The 22,676-nt window shown below is 30.7% G+C and overlaps 3 protein-coding genes across 3 annotated transcripts; all 3 read left to right on the forward strand.

Annotated features, from left to right (window-relative positions):
- Positions 1-495: 495 nt before the first annotated feature.
- Positions 496-5,244, forward strand: LOC125065138 (nucleoporin nup189-like). The gene is made up of 3 exons (XM_047672599.1): positions 496-1,039; positions 1,326-1,503; positions 4,358-5,244. The coding sequence occupies exons 1-3, from the start codon at positions 627-629 to the stop codon at positions 4,517-4,519; spliced, it is 753 nt and encodes a 250-aa protein (XP_047528555.1). The 5' UTR covers positions 496-626; the 3' UTR covers positions 4,520-5,244.
- A 6,144-nt stretch (positions 5,245-11,388) lies between these two features.
- Positions 11,389-12,360, forward strand: LOC125065143. Its single transcript, XM_047672611.1, has 2 exons — positions 11,389-11,891; positions 11,966-12,360. Exons 1-2 carry the CDS (start codon positions 11,451-11,453, stop codon positions 11,969-11,971), a joined length of 447 nt encoding a protein of 148 aa, XP_047528567.1. The 5' UTR covers positions 11,389-11,450; the 3' UTR covers positions 11,972-12,360.
- A 3,255-nt stretch (positions 12,361-15,615) lies between these two features.
- Positions 15,616-19,981, forward strand: LOC125066996. The gene is made up of 5 exons (XM_047675359.1): positions 15,616-15,736; positions 16,514-16,577; positions 18,334-18,399; positions 18,466-18,528; positions 19,734-19,981. The coding sequence occupies exons 1-5, from the start codon at positions 15,644-15,646 to the stop codon at positions 19,757-19,759; spliced, it is 312 nt and encodes a 103-aa protein (XP_047531315.1). The 5' UTR covers positions 15,616-15,643; the 3' UTR covers positions 19,760-19,981.
- Positions 19,982-22,676: the final 2,695 nt, after the last annotated feature.

Genomic DNA, 22,676 nt, shown 5'->3' on the forward strand with positions numbered 1-22,676 from the left:
AAAATATATAGTATATATAAACTACGATCCACGATTTTAGAGCAATAACGAATATCTAGTGTGAAACCGCGTGGAGCAGCTAGACATGTTATACATTTAATTAAACTCATTTGCTAATGGATATCTCATTTAAACATACATCTACCCAAAATAAATATTTAATAAACATTAAAATCGATTATGAATATTTCCGTAATTATTCGATAGTACGATTCGATATTTAAATGACAAACAACTAGTTGACTCCACTAAAAAAATTTGACACGTAGTATGTTAGACAAACAATAATTTAACTATAGATGTATACGTGGTTGTAATACTAAAGAGTAATAAATAGGTCCACTTGGATTTTCCAGCATTGTATCTGAGTTTCATTTTTTTCCGACTATCTAAACTTGTCCTAACAATAAAACCGTTATCTGCATAAGGATATCGCTTATGACGAAACAAATCTGAGATGTGTTTCGTAGAGGGGATACACGTATTGGACAGGACGACGGCCCAGGCATAGCGCAGTGGGTTTTCTGAAGGCTGTGGCACGAGCCGCATGCCAACATCTCGGGTGACCTCGTGCGACCCTATTAATACAACAAACATCGTCAATCTAACATAGTACGGGCTCAAACATGAAGTTCATCTACACGTGTCTCTGTCTATGTATGGCTGCGGGTTTCGTAAGCCTTGCGCCGGCCAATGGCTTCGTATTTCCAGACCAGCGGAGGCAAGAGAAAAAATTGGAGCCGATTATTACTCCACCGGTTCTTCCGATATTGGAACATTTAGAACGTGACCCCAGTACTCTTCTTCCGGGTGAAGGTGGAAAGAGTGTGTCGAGTCAACCGAGGCCACGATTTGGATGGGGTAATAGTTTCAACGTGAAGCCGACTGGAAACGGGGGGTTGTCAGCGAGTGTTAGCAGTAGTGCGAGTGGTGCCGGTATAAGTCATTCAGCCGCCCAATCCTTTTCTTTTGGTTTTAACGAAGGATTTAGTGCGTCACATTCAGCGAGCCAAGCATCGTCCTTTAATGGCTTTGGAAGGTAATTCATTAAATTTAATGTGGTTAATAACTTCAATAAGACCTTACTTTAAAATTCTTTGATACGAAAAAAAATATTTAAAAGTAATAATATCAGTTTAAGTTTTTAAATAATGTTATAAATTACTGGAGAAAATAAATAGTAATCATTTTTTTAGTTATATTTAATATATTATGTTTAAATTTAAAATAATGTGAACTTTTACTTCCTGATTATTATTTATAAATCTTTCATAGAATACAATATTTGGAACAAACTAATAATTATTATTTAAAAAAAATTTCAGTGGTTTCGGTAGTAGCCAGGCCAGCAGTCAAGCGGCTTCCTTTAACGGCGCGGGTTCATCATTTTCCGGCGCAGCGTCTTCCGCATCAGCCCATGGCGGTGGGTTTAACAACTTGGCGGGAAGTCAGAGTGCCTCTTCAGCTTTCGGCTTTAACTCGTTAAACGGATTCCAACCTGATGTAAGTAAAATTTAAAGATTAATTAATTGAGGATTTATTAAGCTTTTTTGGTCACGTCCATCCATCATCCGCTCTTATCGTACACCACAATTTTCGTATTCGTCTCGATCAAAGATGTTTTCGTCCTGTCAACATAATGTTTTGCAACCCGTAAATGCAATGTCATCTTTAATGGAAATATTTTTTGTGTTACCATGATTACTTCGCTTAAAGAAAATTACAAGTAAGCAAAATTCTTAGTAATCACATTTTTTCATTTTCCTTTATTATTATCTTATATACTATCATAATGTTAAACTATTAACCACAAACAAAATTACTAGTAATTAATTATTATTAAAAAAGTATAGATGTTTATTTGTTTTTGGTCAATAATACACCCATTTAGAGGTTTCCAATAAATGAATAGACGTGTATAAATAAATACACTTCGATTTATTTTCAAACTAAAATACATACCATTAAATAGAAACATCAGGGTACCTCCCTGATGTTTCTACTAATTAACATCTCAATATTTTATTATGTTATCGAATATATACTTTAGTAATCCTCTTGTACATACTTCATTGAGAGAATAGTATTAATTTGCAAATGTTAATAAAACCTTCGTAGGCGGCATACGTTTAATGTTAATTGTTTATTATCTTATATTTTTTTATATAAATAAACTAATATAAACCTTACCGCCTTCAAATAGGACGTAAAATTCGTAAGCAATACCATTTTAAATTTAAGTTACTTAAAATGTGTCATTCGGTCCGGATCTTCTTATCTTACATCACTTAAAGGTCAGGCTTTTTTATCCTGATTCGAACAGGATACTTGGCAAATTTTCAAATATTCACTATTTAGTTTATTCCAGTAATATTCAATCTAAAATATATAATTATCATATTTATTTATAAACGACTAAGATGTTCGACTGACTAATTGTCACAAATAGCGTTTTCGTATGAGGTAAATCAATTTCACAGGAGATATTTTCTCTTGGTCTCCGATGGAATGACATTTGTATACGACCGGAAAGCGCTTAGATGTAAAATCAAGGGCTTTACGCATTTACCCAGCAATGGGAGTGTTTTGTGAATTCTATGGGCGGTGGTAACATCAGGTGGCCCATTTGCTCGTCCACCTACCTATATCATAAACAAAAAACTTTAAATCTCCGGGTTGATACTGTGAATTTCGAGATAAAGTTATGGTTTCTTTGACCCCGTTAAAATTTGAATCCTGAATCTCAGGATGAATTAGTAGCTGCCATTTAAACGAGTCACTAGAACAATATGGTAGTTAAAGAGATCAATTGAATTCGTTCGGTCGTTATCTTAAATCATTGAATGTTAAGGTCAGACTTTCATATCCTGGTTGAATTAAACAGGAAATTCGGTACCTTCATTTAATGTTCACCTTTCAATTTACAATCCTGTCCTGTTCAAGTGACTTTTAACCGAGCTTTATTTTTTATTTATTATTTAACCATCGAAAGTAATTTTTTTTTACTACCATTATAAGAATTTCATTAATTCCCTGATTTATAACAAAGTGAAATGGAAAAGTTATTATAATTTTTATTTGTGACAAAATAACATTTTGATCATGTCATGTCATGATCTACTGTCAAGCAATGTTACTTTACAAAACCTCACTCGTACTCGTACAAACTGTTTGCTCAATGTAGTTTAATGTTTAATGTAGTTTCAATAATTAACTGTTAGTTAATTAATACATCAATATAGAGAGTGAATCAATGAATGTAATGTAAGTAAACAAAAAAAAAGTGATTCATAAATAAGCAATTTACATTATTTTTGTACACACATTTACCATACGCTACGCTACTCATTTTAGTTAATATTTATGATCATTTATGTTCCTGCCACTGTGCGCTCACTTGGTTTTGGCTTTTGCCAAACCTTTCTGGGTAGGTACCATCCACTAAGTACATATTTTATTCGGTTTCAAGGGTTAGTGAACACAATGGATCTTAGTTCCTTAGGTTGATGACGCATGAGCGATGAATGAATATTTAACATTTCTTATGTCTATGAGAGGAGGTGATCACTTACCATCAGATGGTCCTCCATTTGTCCATACACGTACTTATTTCATAATAAACAAATATGTGACGTAAACGGTAGCGACGATACTGATTGCATAATATGAAGACGTAAAACACTAAAGTCAATAATGTATCGCGTCTACACAAGTGCGATTCAAAAGACCATGAATTATAAGCAAATGTCAGAGATATGTATCTTACTTCATCTCATGTTCGGCGATAAATATAAACTTGAAACAACCCAATTCTAATCGAAATTAAAAATCAATTCGAAACATAATCGTTGCCGTTCAGCCGTTTTCCTATTCAAAAGCGCAAAGATCCAGTTGCGGTTTGATCAAAGTTGGATTAGAATGTAATTGGAATCGTACCATAACCGATATAAATAGGTAGAATTAGTCCTCAGCCACGATTAAGCTGAGTTTAATATTTGTGAGGAAAAGTCGAAGTTGGATCGGATAGAATCGAGAATGTATCGTTACCGTTAGTGGAATTAGCCCTCTGCATGAATGTATAGGGTGAAATCAATAACAATAACACAAATAAATATTTATCCGTCAACAATCACAAAACCTTCTTCTCAAAACATTCCTCTGTTTCAAAGAAACATACCTTGTTTAAAACAAGCATGAGCTGATGAAAGTTGAGAACACATATTTTTTTTATTAAATTGAAATTTCGTTACTACTTAAAACTTAATTGTAGTATATTGAAATTTTGAATATATTCAAGATATATATTTGGTAAATGCTTATAAAAATTATGACTGAGACTTTATTTTTTTAATTCCAGGCTTCGTTTGGCGACGGTCTTCTCGACGTCAGACACCGAGGCGTGCCAAACTTTCCTTTCCCCGATCTCATCGGCAGAAATAAAGGATTTGGTGCTGCTGCCTTCAAAACTGGACCTCTTTCAAGAAACAGTGATGATTTCCTAGCCGTCCTAGTCTCTTAAATATGATATTATAAACTTTATAAGCGTTATAGACACTCCAAAGACTAGCGCTGGGCGCTGTACGCCAAATACTTCCTACAATGAGTTTAGCGATACTCCATGCCAGTGGCATAATATGTTTTATAGAAGTACATAAACGTTGCATATGCATAAATACTATTTGTCAATTTTTAATGTAAAATATTTGTCTTATTCCTACAGTTATCATGATTGCAATGATAATGATGACGATGAAGCTATTTAAACTAGATGAGTTATTTTAAATATCGAGTTTGATAAGAAGGCTAGAGATGTCATTATTTATTTTCTTTATAATTACTAAAGAAAATAAATGAAAATCGAGAATAAATATAGATTTTTTTACGATAAATTATATGTAAAGAAAATCCTTATTATGTAGATTATATTTTAATTGGCAAACATTGTAACGATATTAATATGGCAAAAATACGTTGAATTGATTTACGAATACAAAAGAAATAAATGTCAAATAAACTCGATTAACTGTTTAAGCCACGTTAGTAAAAAAATATTTTTATGATGTTATTTTAAATTTGTAAAATAAATTGTAATTTTCCTATCGAATTATATGTACGGTTGCTCGGTTATGATTTTAAATATAAATGATTATCTGTGAATACGTAATGTACCAGTAATATTTTCTGAATACATTAACATTTTAAAAAGCATAATATTTGCTTATCATGTTCTAATCAATTTTCTATGACTGACTCTATTTATTAAAGTAGCGTTAATTAATTAAATAAAGATAAATTAAATATACATTTGACTATTTTATTTATGTATAACAAATGTTTGGTGCGAATAGCGATACACTATAAATAACGTCGACCACTATTGACGTCATAATATGATAATTATTTTTTATATAAATCCTTTTTTTAAATTAACTTATTTCTTAAAACTGGATAAAGCGGTTATAACTAGTTACAATAGAGTAAATTACAAAAGTTCTAGAACAACTTCGTCTGTTTCACAATATATATAATTTTTGATAATATACTGTTTATACGGAAAAATATACAAAAGTATTCCATAAAAGCTGATAAACAACTAGAAAAATAAACTTTTCGCTTGCATACCTACACTACAGAGATTTTTTGGGCAATGGGCATTGGGATACCCCAGTTTTAATAAAATGCCAGAAAAATGTATAAAATAAAATTAATCTCATTACTCATTAAATTGATACTTGTTGGATGAATATTCTTGGATTAGAGATCGGTTTCCAACGCAAGACGGATTCAAAAATAATATTTGTGGATACTAACGTCATTGTAATTCTAGTCTGTTTTAAAAGAGGAACTAAGCGAATTTCTTGCCATTTCTACTCGTTGAAAACTGCTTTGCGAAATTTCAATACTGCAGGCGGAGGCGGCAATAAGAAGATGAGGATAAGATGTCTAAATGAAAATTCCAAATTTAAATAAATTGCCCTGCGAATAATGCTTTATTTGAAAAACAAGTCAGTAATGAAGAAAAATATTTTATTTTACAAATTGTACAACATTTTCACGATGAAGGCCCCGTCATTAAATTTGTATTAGGGTAATATTTATGTAAAAAAATGTAAATAAATTTGCTATAATTTTTATCATAGAGTAGATTGGTTACTATAAAGACATTGCTATTATTAGTTAACTTCTGACATTAATTATAATTAATGATAATTATCATACATATCGAACCAAATAAAACTAAAAACAAATGATTCTTGGAAAATAAAACTAAAAAAATATTAATCGTAATACAGGTTGTTGTAATAAGTTAATACAAAAATTATCACTATTGTACTTTTATATTGATAGACATTTTTTAAACAGATGTCGTTTTCCTCGATAACTGAAAAATGTTTATATTCTGAATAGGCATTGCCAGGCTTTTCAGATAATGATGCAAACTTTTTATATCTTTGTAAACTCTTATCCAAGCAGGTTTCAGAGAAAAATACACAATAAATATAGAGCTACGAACATGACTTCGAAAAATGCGAACTGTGGAATACAACTTTATCGTGGCAGTTCAACGGTCTCCACACTAGACTATCGTTGCTTTCTAATTATTTAAATATCTTATATAGATTTATTCACTCACGAAGGTGCGCGCCTCCATCTTATATTATCGCTGTTTTAATAAAATGAAATAAACAAATATATCTTTATTCATAGTCGTCTCAACGCAATGCTAAGACATCTTGTAAGCACAAAAGTGCGCCTTCGAGAGTGAATCAATTTATAACCGTCATTTTAAAATTACGTCCCTTATAATACACCACATCACAAAGCTAATTTTACGTGGGTGAAGTCGAGAATTACCTAGCTTTTTTTTCCTATATAATATAGAATGGTTACCACAACGCCATTTAACAATTTTAATTGTTTTTTTTTTCATATTTAAATGTAAATTAAGTAATTTACCGAGCCATATTTTTTTGTATTTTATTATTAAAGCTTTTTTAAATAAAAATATAGTAAATAAATTGTTACTTGTAAACATATTCTAAATTTATAAATTTAATTAATTATTCCTTACTATAGTAGTTAGAGGAACTAAGTTAGAAATGTATTAAAAAGTCGAGTATTTACATATGATATGAATTCTGTATCGCCATGGTATCAACAATCACTCGAGATATAAATCCTCTGCGATCATTAGTCTTGTAAAATATTATTTGGATACCCCGCCTGAATTTATTTTAAAACAATTATGTACTTCATGACGAAAAAGTAAAAAATAATGAAAATAAGTAATGAAAATAATTTAGCAGAATGTTTTCTTAAGACTTTGCTTTTTTATAAAACCAGGCGTTGTAATAGATAATATTATTTATGGGATTATCCTAAAACTAGAGACATATTAAATTTAATCACAATAACTCAAATTGGTATACAATAGGTGAAGATATCGACTTATCATATAAAATATATTTTTTAAGCTGATTATAGAACAGTCATAAAATTTAAAGAAACAATTAAAAAAGAATATAAAACGGGTCACAATCGGCGAAGCTAGAATGCGTAACAGAAACAGACCAAATTTATAACCTCCTTCTTTTTTAAGGCGGTTAAAAATGTATGAAATTTTATATCTCATAAATTCTTCTTTCTTAATAAATAAAATTCCTGAGTTTGTTCTCTACATTTCTAAATTATTCATCCGATTGTAATTAGACTTAGATTTGATTACGTGTTCTGCGTACGCAAGTGGAAGCCCTAAACAAAACAACTAGCATTTTTCTTTGTTTGTAAATATCTTATTCTACCCGTGCGAAGCAGGTCAGATAGTTTTCTGTATAATCAGAACGATGTCGTTGTCACCCGTATATGTGTATAATAATTTATGTTAATCATATAACAGGAATACTTTTTTGGTCTAATTGCCAGCCTACTCCTGTTTCAAGTGGCATATAGGAGGACGGCAGCCAGTATTACCTCGCGCTGCCATACTACATATATTACTTTGACGAGAGCACCACCGAACGATGAACAGAGCTCGGCATGGAAAGCTAGGGCAGCGGATTTGTACGTTGAAACGATCCCGTTGCCTCTGCTAGCGTGTAAGGCTACGGTTTCTGAGAATCAGAGCCCGGGTCTATAAATAGAATATTGAGTTTAAATGTTATGAAATTCTCCGTAACAGCCTGAAGTTGGCAGTGGCAGTGGAAATATGACTTTCAAAATAATATGTTCTCTTTTTTTTATAACGCATCAATAATATACATACAATTTATTACATTCGTGATTTATTATATTCGTGGTCTTAATTAACCATAATACCGCCTTTGACATATCAAAGGCGGTATTATGGTATAATGTCTATTAACAACTTTATATTATAAAGCAAAAATTATTAAAGTGTCAATTTACTTAATACGTATCTGGTTGCATATAATTGTTAATTTAATTGGTGTAATAGACGAAACAATACAATGTGTCATACATCGACAGCCTCATTCAAGATTCTGGATATACCTATGAGTCACGTAACATGTGCGTATGTTTGGTCGAGATTACAAATTACCCTTAAGTTGAACCCAAGGCAAGGACATTATCAACCATCACTTAAGGTTTGAATGAACGAAATTAGAATGTTAAGCGTTGAAATCTGAAATAGCATGGGTTTTTTGAGTTCCTTAATGTGTAGTGTGACCTCGAATATTTTATGCATTAAATTCCCCATACTAACTTTATGATCGGATCATTATTTACAGTATAGGATCTAAGTCATAAATGCTTTACTTGTAGTTGTTTAGGACGAATCTAAATTCGTCAATTTGAATTAGCTTGAATGTTGAACAAGATTTTGTGCAACATAAGCTTCTTAATAATTAATTACAGAAAATGGCAATGTCTAATTGATGTTTACACAGACAGAGTCACTGCCGACAATTCTACTCTCATAGGTAACAATAACAACACACACCGACCCCGACGGCGGGGTCGAGGCTCCATGCAGACGACGACGACGGCGGCGCCCTAAGACGAGGTTCAGCCTCACAGGAGGCGCCCTTAGGATGCGCGTATTCTGAGCCCTTCAGTGGGTTCTCAACACTAGGCTTGAGTAGTTTAGCTCGCCTATCCCACCCGGTGACGCTGTAGAGGCCATTAGGGCCAACAGCTACTAACAGTTCGAAAAAAAAAAACATCAAGTGGAAATCTATGGCACATGCATGTATGGCCATAGATAACGAGTAGCTAGTATTATAACAACTACTCGTTGCGCCTTCGGGTAAAATGAGGGTCTCCATAATACGTTTAGTTCTAATATTAAATGCTACAAAAAATAAATATAGTTTTTTTTTAAACAGCGTTTCGCTAGCGTACGCAGCACACCACACTAAAGTTTAGATATGGTTTAGAGAGGACGAACACACAAATATCCATTTTTATTTATAAGGAAGATTTTTTTCTTATATTACAATATAATTATAAATAAATCTTCTTAGTCTGATGATGATATCCCCAGTATCTATTATTTCACTCATATAGTTCGATAAGACGCCAAGTTCACTTGGTGGTAGAATTTCATGCATGCCCATCCAGGTAGGTACCACCCAATAATCAGATATTCTACTGCCAAACAGCAGTACTCAGTATTATTGTGTTCCGTTTTGAAGGGTGAGTGACACTTACCATCTAGTAGCACATATATTATTTAAAAAAAATTGACACGACAGGTGAGGCTTAAGTTTGACGTGCTGAGTCACAGGAGTGTAATATTAAACCGCGCTGCTAATGACTTTTTTTTTACATCCTGATAACCTGGTGATCTGCCTTGCCTGATGAGCCCTTATGATCTGTAAACGCACAAAATTAGGACCTTTTATTTAATAGAAGTTGCTAGTCTATTCTAGGACATTCTCTAGAATATATCTCTAATATTATAATTCTTTTAAAGAATAGTAGCAATGCCTCATTATAAGGAATCACTAATATTCCTATTTACCCCTCTATTTAAACTTATAGCTTGTGTTAGGAGTGGAGACGAAAATAGCCCAGGGGATTAGGATCGACTTCACGACTTCACGACTTGACGATTCAAATATGTAAGTTTTAGTATATCCATGATGTGTTTACTTAAAATTAATAATTTAATTTAGATATTTTAATGAACTAAGTTGATTTCCCCTGTGTATGGAGTAAGTGGTTGTTAGTAAATAAATCAAATAAATAAAATAAAATCTCAATCTTTAGGTCGCAAGCATGACGGAATTATAGTCAGGGGACCGATGAACATTTCGGTATTTTGTTTACTGAGACTTGACATTGATAGAGATAAAAGTTAAAAATCTACTCAAACATAGATATTAAGTATATTATTATGTATGTCTTTCGGCATTTTTGTATTACAGCGAACCAATTCTTAACAAAAAAAGATACCCATACATTTTCACATGCCTGTCTATCTGTCATTCCTTTGTCTGGAACCGAAAGTAATTCTTCTTTAATTCCAAGATCAATAAACATCGACACTGTTCGAATTATCTCGAAAATTTACGCTTACGTGTAATTTTAAATTTTTATACCAACTACTTTAATACTAGATAGCGCTGTAGCATATAACGTGTAGCCGACCGCCATGATTAGTAGTATACACCAGCATGACAATAAATATCGGGTTTTCCTATCATCATTTTAAAAACGAAGTTCATTCTATTCTATCTCTTTACTATCTGGATGTGGAAACAAATCAGTTTTAAAATTATTTGAAATTTTATTAATAGTAGTAGGTATTTTCTTCATTAATTTTTTATTAACACACAAATTCACCCATATGTGGAGATAAACTTTAACTTATTAGATAATTGTAAAATTACCGTACCATTTATTCGTTTCTTTTAAAGAAATTATGTTTTACATAAAAACCAAAAACTCTTGACTACATATTTAAATGCAATAAATTTATGAAATTCATAAAACTAAATTATTTATGACGGCTGAATACTTTATCGACTCCTGGTCTAGACCATATTATTTATATATCACAAGTAAATGTTTCCATCGCTGTCTGCAACAAATGATATCATAGAAGGTGTACATAATGAATAAACACGCAATTCTCATAATCATATTATTTCTTGTCATCTGTATTGTTATTCGTAAGTATTTTTTACTTTTATATTAATTCTATCATAATATTTGTTTTTAATTTTATATTTAATCTAAATTAAAAAAATATTTAAAATAAATTGAAGCATTGAAAAGTCATTTAAAACGTTAGAAGGTCGCGTTTTCGCGTTTGCGCGTTCAAATAAAAATATTATAGTCGAACTGGATATGTTAAAATGGAAATATATTCTTACATAATGTAACACCAAGACAAGAATGCATAAACTGGTAACAAGACAGTCAAGTTTTATCATTCGCAGAGTGCTTTCGTGCTTACTTTAGAACGTATTAGTATATTTAAAATGTCAAAAAGTAACGTAATTATTTTGTTTGCAACAGTTCTAATGTGTTCCGTATCGATTGAGATAGTAAATCCTATGGAAGGCACTATGATTTTCTTAACAAAGGATATTAACGTGAAGCCATCGCCTGTTCTTACATTCGCATCGACAATGGAAAATATAAACGCAGCCGCCGTACAAGTGCCTCACACAGAGATCCGAACAACGCGACCGTTGCCGATACTACAAACAGTCTTGGTACCACCAGTAAACGAAGCCTTCAACAAGCCGGCTGTAGGTTCGCACACTATTGAACCGACGCCAAAGCAAGCGCCCTTGATAGAAGCTAGTGAAACAGTAATGACATTGGAACCAGTTAAAGCCATAGCACCGACTCAAACTGTTAAAGTAGCCCCCACAAAGTCATACGAAGAACTTTTAAGAGATTTAATCGCACTCAAGGTAAATTTTCAAATGATACATTTTATAAATAAAGAGAATTTATTTATTTAATATGTATTCGTTTTTCATTGCAGCAATAAGAATATGATGAAGGTTCTCGAAGTTGAAGAATAATGAATACTTCCAAATTTTCGACTGATCGTCATATAATCAAGTTTTGAGTACTTAAAATAAATTACATATAATTATAGACAAAAGGTTGTTATGGATATATCTATTTCGCGTCGTAAGTGAGACAATGCATAGGATTCCCCATGTGACTGGATAAACCAGTCTTAAAGGCTATTTAAATTATTATTTATAAGATGTTTTCGAACTCATATATGGCGTGAAACTCGTCATAGAATAAGAATACAACATTGCGCAGAAACAGGTTCAAGAAAGGATCGGACAAAGTTTGTGAATTTAAAGTATTGTTTGTTATTAAGATATATTAAAAAACCTTAGTCTCTTTTATTTTTACAGTTGCCTTTAACAAATAATTTTAACTATAATTAAAATCATAGCATACTAAAATGATGTATGCGAAGGTATTAGGCTTATTAAAAACTTGAATCATGCTTTAATGGAAAGATTTGTATACATACAATTAATTTGTTTTTTTTTTTTAGAATTTTTTAGTAAATTTAGTTACAAAGTAAGTGATTATAACAAACTATAATAATTTTATCATAATTTATGGTTACCTGAATTGGACCTAAAAAAATTAACAACATTCTAATAATACTCCGTAAAAATTAAGCATTATTTTCGTGAATTTCTTATACGTCGGTACTATTACTGGACTTTGAAGCTTTATAACACATATCCTATAGTGAACCGGATTTTGTTAGCAGGAGATGAATTAATAAGTATTTACAAATATTGCCATACCAAAAAAATAATAATATACAATTTCATTAGACTGCGTTCATTTTGATATATTTAGTAGCAATGTTTAATAAATTATGGATGCATAAAAAATTATAATATTGATCATCAGTAAAAAAATAAATGACATGACAACATTATCCGTCAAAAATTTTAGCTAATATTATAATAACTTCTTTTTGGCGATAGGAAAATCACAAAATTAGAAATATTAAGAAAATTTCAATTTAAAGTAGTTGTTAATTAGATGTAAGTAAACATGTCATGATATTCACCGTAAGAATGCCTATTTCAGATAAATTATTAATCGTCCTTAAGTATAAATATAAAATATATATTTTAGCAACTTTTGCAAGTATTTTTGAATTATCAATTTTGATCTCCTTTTCGGAATTTGAATTCTACTAGTTGGTTACTAATACACGCACACGAATAAACTTAATTGGAATTAAAGATAAACTAAATACTTGAAAACTGAAGATTTGAATTTAATTAAAATTGTATTCAGTTTATTTCGTTATCAAATTCCCTATCTAAATTCCATTATATTTATAGAACTCAGAAATAGAGTTCATTTTAATCATATGTCATTAAGTACAGAAATTACGATGCATATATGACTCATTGTGAGGTTAGTACACAATATGTACAGTTTCTAATATGATTACATAACGATGTGATGTACTTCTGACTGCTAGTACCTTATTGGTCTAGCGATTAATTTATAAGGCTCCTGGGGTTCAACCTCGGCTCGGGTCAAAAGAAAATTATTGAGTTTTTCTTAACAGAAATTCTCAGTAGGTAGAAACCTGTAGCTTTTATATAATTGGCAATGTTTACATTCCCGTTGTTCGACAAGGACGTCTAAATTCCTTCTGGTCGTTTTGCCACCCCATAGATATTAGATATTGCACTTGTGCATATACTCATATGTGTACGCTATGGGTCAATCACAGTTAGGCATGCCTGCCGTAACTTAAACGGGTCAGCAGAATTTATTTTTTATGATCTCATACGAGGTAACACTCGGAAGAGATCACGCATAGTAAATCGTGATTATAATATACTTCAAAAATCTATAAATAAAGCTTCCATTATAATATTTACTTCACTCGAGCACGATGATACTGTCAAGGGAACTGTTAGTTTTCATTTACTTCGTATGTATCTATTGTGTTGATGGTGAATCGAATAACTACCGAGACGAAAAAGTTGTACTAGTGGCACCCGTTTTAGCTCCTATTAAGAATCCACGCGCAAGAGTCGGGGAAACTGCAAAGGATTTTCCTATAATAAGATTATTATCTACGGACAACACGACAAAAACAAATGACACCGACCGCAAAGAAGATCCACAACCTATATATGTTGAAGTAAGTATCACAATTACGTAAGAATAAAAAAATATACTCTTATGATTTCCTTACAGATTGTTAGAACCGATAGCTGATCAAGTTTAAAATATTCAAATGTTAAAGGTTCACGGCACTTGCTTGTTTTTTTTTTTTTTAATTATATAAGGCCAAAAAAATAAATTGTTTTAATGTTTTTAAAAAAACACCGCCAAACCTCATTGAATATCCAAGGATTATAAAACATAATTGAAAAAATAGCAGATATTGTGGTAGTAAAATCGCACACATGATACATCATTATTTTTTTTGTTTCACGTAATGATGAATCACATTTAATATTGCGGTAAATTAAATTTATTACGAATGTTATCTTTTACAATGTTGTATGTAGGTACATATGAAATAATTATGTTTCTTTTTTTTTAATTACAGAAACTCGAAGACCAAGTCCACAGACGTAAAAGATTATACGGATACATTTAAATTATTTAATTTGGGCATCATTTAAATAATATTGTTATTGGATATAAAAAACCGTTATTATTATGATGGTGGCAGTGAAATTGAGCAAATAGTTTGTCTAAAAATATCGGCCGCAAACAGACGAAACAGTAATGTACAATATATAGGAACAAAAATATCTGTACGAAAATAAAAATATAAACTTTGTACGAACACACATAGGCATGTCGTGCATTGTTAATGTGTCTATGAATAAATAGATTAAACAATAAATATGTTATAAACACAATGTTAATATACAATAATTATTATTAATATATAAATTACCCCACAACAACGACAGTTTTATTTTGGTAATATTTATTAAGTAGTAGTAATTTAAGCAAATGACATTACAGTACATTAGCAGCTCCTAAATTTTCCACTGCTGAGCTAAGGCCTCCTCTCCCTTTGAGGAGAAGGTTTGGAGCATATTCCACCACGCTGCTCCAATGCGGGTTGGTGGAATACACATGTGGCAGAATTTCCTTGAAATCAGACGAATGCAAGTTTCATCACGTTTTTTTCCTTCACTGCCGAGCACGAGATGATTTATAGACACAAATTAAGTACATGAAAATTCAGTGGTGCCTGCCTGGGTTTGAACCCGAAATCATCGGTTAGGATGCACGCGTTCTAACCACTGAGCCATCTCGGATCTAATTTAAGCAAATAGCTTTATAATTTTTAATTCCATTATTTTTTATAAAATATCCTGCAACGTATACTATAAATAAATATTTCAGTGTATTGTAAGGTTTTACCCGACGCAGACTATAAATCTCGGTCTCATATAGAAGCCTCTAGACTAGGCAGTCACTTATAGCTAAAATTAAAAACTCTTTAGATCGTTATGAGAATAAGCTCTATAAGTTGTATCTTGTTAAGACTGATAATAACTGTCATTATGTGATGGGAGATACAGATATTAAGATTTTATCTCATAAATATTGTATAAAATAGGGAACGACTAATATTATATTGCAGTTTCGAAGCAATCGCGTCTGTGTATTTTTTATCGTCAATATGCTTTTTCATATAATTTTCATAATGTTCCTAATGCAATACAGTATTGCGAAGACGTATACCCTTGAAGTGAGAGGTGAACGACCGATCAAGGTTTTTTAAAATACTTATTTTTTAGTAAATTCATTTACCTATTCAAAAATTTAAATGTTATTAGTACATTTAATCATATTTATTTTGATTATTTTAATTTTAGGGAAACGAACAATGAAATGACACTTATGGTAAAATAATATACAATACATACATAAGCTTCCATTGCTACTTATTGCACATTTCTTAAAATTAAACAAAGACTAATATATTAATTCAAAAATTATATACTTACTTGTAGTACGAGATATACTAGAAGTATATAAATAGCAGTTCTCAGAGTACAAAACATTATATCGCTTTAACGTCAGTCTGTTTCAATCAATCAATCCATTAAAGATAACTTACCAGTTATTCTAGAACCTACTAGATAGTACTGATAAAAGTGGTCTTTTGAATGTCACTTCATTTAGATCGTGCATACTAAAGTTATTACTTTAAGAGATGGATTCTTTTTAGTATTAGGTTTTAAATTGTCCTGAAGATGTAAAGTGATGGAATCTTCCATATTAAAAAATGTTAATGACTTTAACCGTTGGGAAAATTCTATTTTACTAAGATGTTTCACCTCTACCTCCCAGACTAAAATTGTAATAAATAGAGAAATAATAACTTAATTCAATAAAATAATGTGTATAAATACGATTTGGTACTCATTGTTTGCAACAAATGCAGTATAAATTATTTAAATATTTACGCAATTATTATTTTTTTACTTTTTTACGAACTTTTTTTACTTTTTTATGTACAAATAATATTAAAATTTTATTTCTTTAGGACAGTGAAGATTATATAATCCAAGGATTCCATAAAATTGACAAAAGAGGTGTTTATAACGTTGGTAAGTAATTCATTCAGTTAATTAAATATATATTTGTACACAAAATGCATAGCATTTAATGGAGATAGATTCACAGAGGGGTAACAAAAGGACGAAACTTAAGCACATGAACCTTGAGATTTGAGAACCCCAGCATTTGATAGCATCTAAACTTTGTATATGATTGGGTTTTCCGTAAACAATTCATTTAAACTTGTCTGTTTGTTGCTTTTATGATGCAAAGATGTTAATTTTTCAAGATTAGAATTATTAATTGAAATCATTGAGCGTGTGAATCTTGTGTCTGTAATATCTAGGAGAACATTGTCATTTATTATCTCAAAAGGTCTAGGACGCAGTCTTACTTAAATCCACTCCTAGGTATTTATTATTTGTATTATTCTAATAGGAATTTTCTTGGTGGTAGGGCTTTGTGCAAACCCTTCGGGGTTATACTCACTCATTAGATATTCTACTGCCAAAAAGCAGTACTCAGTGTCATTGTGTTCCTATTTGAAGAATGAGTGAGCCAGTGTAATTACAGGCACAATGGACATAACATCTTAGTTCCCAAGGTGGCGCATTGGCGATGAAAGGAATGGTTAATATTTCTTACAGCGTCATTGTCTATAGGTGGTAGTGACCACTAAAAATTACCTGGCCCATTTGCTCATCCGTCTACCTTTACAAGAATAAAAGAATGGGATTCTTGGTCATCACCGCTCATGCCTTTATTACTGGCCATATTACTTACCATATTGGTTTAGTAAGAAATACTTACCATTCCTGTCACCACCAATACGCCTTACTTTGAGGGCTATGTCTTTATAATAATATAATGACTCATCTTTTAAGCCTGACGAAGAATAAAGTAGTAATGTTTAACGGTAGAATATGTCGTAATGGTTTCTACCCAGACGGGTTGACACAAAACCTTACCGCCAAGTAATACTGCATTCTGGCTATTACGTAATAATATATTACCACATTAGAGCTAAAATACAATCCAATGCGAAATTATGCAAATGTGAAATGCAATGTAAGATTACGTTATGATTCGTAGATGTATAATAAAGTGACACAAAATGTCGTCTGACGTCACGTGACATATATAAATATACGTCATTTTGAAATAGATGTATCTTGGCCACAACCGAATTTCTCAGAAAACCAATTCACAATACAGCTTTTGACATTTATTATGATACTACATAGTAAAATGTTAATTTAATGACGTATAGCGGTTTTATTTTTTTATTCAATAAAATAATTTAAATATTATAATTCCTAACTAAGCTATGTATGTTATGGTTCCAACGGAGCCTTTTTAAATATATTCTAGTATTACCTATTATTATTGAACGTTGTATACGTTTCTTATTCACATTTGAACAGCTGTAGTAACGTATCAGTGGTAAAAACTCATATATTTAAAAAAAAAAACTGTGTTAAAAACCGAGTAAGTAGCATTGAGTGTTCCTTTTGCCAGTGTTCATTATAAAGAATCGTTAGTTTCGTATGAAGATCTAGAATTTGACAACATAAAGTAATAATAACTATTTTTTATTCATTTTAATACAAGAACCTCATGTTTGTGACGTCAAAAAAAAGAGGTTAAAACTGCGAAGTTTATATAATGAAACCTTCTGTTTTATGTATTTGAAGAAGATTTTTTTTCAGTTCGGCATTACAAACAAAATATCTTCTTATTTATTATTTTTGATATTTTCATTTACAAATATTTTATACACGTATAATTGTAATTATTTTATTTCAGAGACTTTTTCTAGACCCACTGGAATGCACTCCAGGGAACAAACAGTTATAGTTGTACCTAACGAAGGTATTTACTAACCTTAAAAGTTTTTAGTTTTTAAGTATAAAATAAATTAATATATTACTTTTTAAGGGTCAACCACTCAAACGCGAAACAACGCAAATAAAGATACAACAGTCGTCGTTGTGAGCTCAGGTAACATGCGATATTATTTTTTTAGTGACACCTAATAAATAATACAAAAAGGTTTTACATTTGTCATAATTTTTATTTTATATTGCAATGATCGACTCTGTCATATCAAGTAAGGGAGATAAATTATGTTTTTGTAACACAACCATATTAATATTCTCAAAAAATCTTTAAACAATATCAATAAATCAATTGATAACCAAATGCTTATTCAATTATTGCGTCATTAACCTTACTATAACTTTTTTAAAAGACTCAATTGTGCGTGATGTGAATTTGCTTCGCAACGGTCTTTAGTAGAGATTTTCCAGAGATATTGACGTCGTAACAAGCATTAGCTATTGCTAATACGCCAATCATGTCTGAAGTTTTAATAACCCATAAATAATGAACTGGTATTGTTTACAACATTTTAATTAGATTAATTATATATGTATGAACATAATATTAAAAACTATAATTTTTCAAGAGTACAATAAAAGAGTATCTGTCTATATAGAACATATTTAGATAGATAATTTTTGAAGTCACGATATTTTGCTTAACAAAGTGTAGTGTGATATGAAGCAAAAAAAAAATGGTTATATCATTATATATGTAAAAAAATATACCTGTTATTAATCACTTTTATAAATATACAAGAGTTTTGTTGTTAAAAGCTACAATAATTAATTAAATTTTAAGACTTATTGTAAATATTCGCTTGATTTAAATAACAAGCTATTATGAATTCTATCGTCTTGAGCGTAAAATCCCATGCCTCACCGAGAAAATACCACTATTCAAACAAAATAAGAAATCAACTATTCTTTTATAATTTTTTGAAAAAAAATGTAAAGGAATATAATATATAATACATGTTTTTAATTGGTATCCTGTGAAATAGGTACGTCAGTAAAAAGTTAAGCTTTAGACGTTAGGTAGTTCGGTCAACATAACTTACCATTGCAATAAAATTGTGTAAATCAATATTCAAATTTTTATACAATTTCTAAGTTAGCAAAATTTATATATATATTACAATGAAACGGTAACTTTTATAATGATAACAGCCCATTAAAAATTGTAGATTACGTAATTATCTTCAATAATTGTTCTGATAGATTTTCTCCTAAGATTTACTATTTCTGAAAATAGGCGATCCTAAGGGACTTACACAAATCCCTTCCACTAAGATAATAATAATATCATCATTGTTCGTTTTTCAGATAATAACCACCAAAACCGGGGCTGATGTAAAAGGCAAACCATCAGAAAAAATAAATAAAAAAAACGACTATTTTTATAATCCATATCAATATGTTTTTCTACAAACCTCCATTAATATTATGAACGTACGTCAATGATTAAATAATAAATCGACGAATTATTTAAATCTTTTATTCTACACTATAATTAGGTATTAACAATTATTAGAATTCACTTATTTGAGTAACATCTGTTGGGTAAAACTTCGTGATTTTAAAGAATGTAACGTTATTGAACTGTTTATATAGCAATAATACTTTTATTGAACTGTTTCTATGTTAATAATGATAATAAGCACCACTTGTTTCGATGAATTTCATGATAGAATATTATTTATTTTTACGAGTCGTTTCATGTGACTACTGTAATCTTATTGTAATAAAAAAAAATGCTACAGTAAAAAGAAAAGTTTGGTTGGATGGATGTTTGTTACTCGATCACGCTAGATTTTCATCAAACTCGGTTCAGTGGCGTAGTCCAGAAAACATAACAGACAAACAGACAGAAAAAAATACTTTCGCATTTATAAAATTTTATTATATAAAAAAAATATTGAGAGAGAAGAAAAGAAACTCAACGGGTTTTTTTTGTCAAATTAATTAGATACATAATTGTATATGAATAGAAACGGCCAGGAGGAGATAGTTTCATTCCCAAGGTGTGCTATCACTGTATTATACTGTACCTTTCGCACACAAGCGTTCCTTAACAATTTTTTTAAATTTGGCAACAGAAGCATTTTGAACGCTTTCTGGGATCCTGTTGTAGAAGCGTATATATTGCCCCACAAAAGAGTTACTGACTCTATGCAGTCGAGTAACAGGAGTAACAATATTGTGTTTGTTCCTTCTACCAATGTTATGAGAATCACATTTTCTCATAAAAACATTAATATTTTTCCGTAAATACAAAACATTACAGAATATATATTGAGAAGCAACAGTTAATATATTATTTATTTTTTTAATTTATACCTTAATGATTCCTTGGCTATAGATTGCGCGAATAGTCCTCTTCTGCATCACAAACATAGTATGGATAGCGGATGGATTGGGGTAACCCAAAGCATAATACCGTAGGACATTATACTGTGAAAGTAACTGAAACAAACTAGGCGAGCCGTATCAACATCGGTAAATAATCAAATTTTTTTGACCGCAAATGCCGCAGAGCTCAGTCTACTCGCCAATCCGTTTATAAACTTTAAGAGGAGATACGACCGACACACTATTTACTCAAATGTCTAACGGCGATTTTTTTGTACTGCTTTATATTTGTATCGAAAAATGAGTGAGCCAGTGCTATTATACAAGAAACATAACCTCTTAGATAGCGTGGAATAATACACAATTCTTTCAATACTAATACATAATACTAAAACAATACTTACTATAATAAAACAACGGATATTGGTTTGTTGAAGGAAAAAAATCTATATATAGGTATAAACATAGATTCATAGTAAGATACAACACAAATGAACTAACCGACCGCAAATTTGTAATTGTGTTTACCTTTAAACCTAAAAATTTGTAAAAAAAAACTATATTAAAACAAAAAAAAAAAAAACAAAGTAAGCTGCTACGGAATAGTGGCTGGATGGGAAAAAAATAAACCTGTGACCACCTTGGCTCTATCCTGACGCCAACGCAAGTAAAACCATTAAAATCAATACTTAAGCAAAACAGTACATAAGCATGATATAAGCAAAACAGAATAAAAATATACATATATACAGATCAATTGAGGATCTCTCATATACCTAAACATCTATAGCTTAAATATATTAATTATCAAACTTACTTATTTTTTTATTTAATTAAATTATTAATTTTACATCATCCAAAATAAAACAACATTTTTATTTAGACTTGAAAACCGAATTAAAACAAAACAATTTAATTTATCTCTTATTATTTTATGACTAACAGCGAAATTTAATCAAAACAACTAAAAAAAATACTGTTTCGGCAAACGCAATACCGGCTATTAAAATATTACACAAGCTATAAGACATATTGAAGAGACAGACTAAGAATGGTTTTGCGTAATTTTATTTTTAATGGCAACACTGTCCATGTAAACAATATACTTAACTTAAAATAGATTCCCTTAATTTTTTTTTCAACACGTTTAATAAAGAGTAATACACGTCTTAGGGCTTACCGAGGCACCACCGAAGCACCAACACGTCGCTATGAACGGAAGAGAAAATATGTATACAAATATGTTTAATTCCAAGGGTGAAGCTGCGATAGATGTCATATATGTATAAAATTACTGGTGACTACTGGTTTGGCATTTATCAAAATAACGTATTATAATACAGTGGAAAACTAACGAAAAATTCATTGCTTATAAATAAAAAATGAAACCAATTGAAAAATCGTAGCGGGAAGGCCTTTTCCCCTCGAACATTAGTTTTCCCAACATCTAATTGTCAATAACAATTATGCTGTTCTAATACTAGATAATCATACAATCGTATGTATGTTATTAAGCATCACTACAACTGTTCACGGTTTCTGTGTCCAGTTACTGTATGACTAGGTATTTTAATTTCGAAGTACTTACTTAAGTATTCTTTGTAATATTTTTTATAGATCCTTATACGTAGCTATGTACCTATAACAATTATTTTGTAGCGTGTTTGAGAAACGCAATTTATGTATTAATATTTTTCATAAAATCAATTCAGATAACGATTTAAAAATAAATGCCAAATAACTACTTAAATAAATTCAACATAAACATTTGATGAAAAAGAGAAACTACTCAGTTTCTTGTCGGTTCTTCTCACCATAATCCGAACCAGTGGTTTTAAATTTGATGTTTCTTGAAATAAGTCTATTTGAATAAATAACAAGTTTACGATAGGTGTAATAAATGATTTTGATTTGATT

The sequence above is a fragment of the Vanessa atalanta genome, chromosome 1 (genome assembly GCF_905147765.1).
Source record: "Vanessa atalanta chromosome 1, ilVanAtal1.2, whole genome shotgun sequence".
Lineage (NCBI taxonomy): Eukaryota > Metazoa > Arthropoda > Insecta > Lepidoptera > Nymphalidae > Vanessa > Vanessa atalanta.

Bases quoted from the DNA above. Each gene is read 5' to 3' on its own strand.
- LOC125065143 (XM_047672611.1), top strand. From the start codon at position 11,451: ATGTCAAAAAGTAACGTAATTATTTTGTTTGCAACAGTTCTAATGTGT.
- LOC125065138 (XM_047672599.1), top strand. From the start codon at position 627: ATGAAGTTCATCTACACGTGTCTCTGTCTATGTATGGCTGCGGGTTTC. The intron at 1,040-1,325 runs GTAATTCATTAA...AAAAAATTTCAG, and splicing joins TCCTTTAATGGCTTTGGAAG to TGGTTTCGGTAGTAGCCAGG. The intron at 1,504-4,357 runs GTAAGTAAAATT...TTTTAATTCCAG, and splicing joins TAAACGGATTCCAACCTGAT to GCTTCGTTTGGCGACGGTCT.
- LOC125066996 (XM_047675359.1), top strand. From the start codon at position 15,644: ATGCTTTTTCATATAATTTTCATAATGTTCCTAATGCAATACAGTATT. The intron at 18,400-18,465 runs GTATTTACTAAC...TTACTTTTTAAG, and splicing joins TATAGTTGTACCTAACGAAG to GGTCAACCACTCAAACGCGA. The intron at 18,529-19,733 runs GTAACATGCGAT...TTCGTTTTTCAG, and splicing joins AGTCGTCGTTGTGAGCTCAG to ATAATAACCACCAAAACCGG.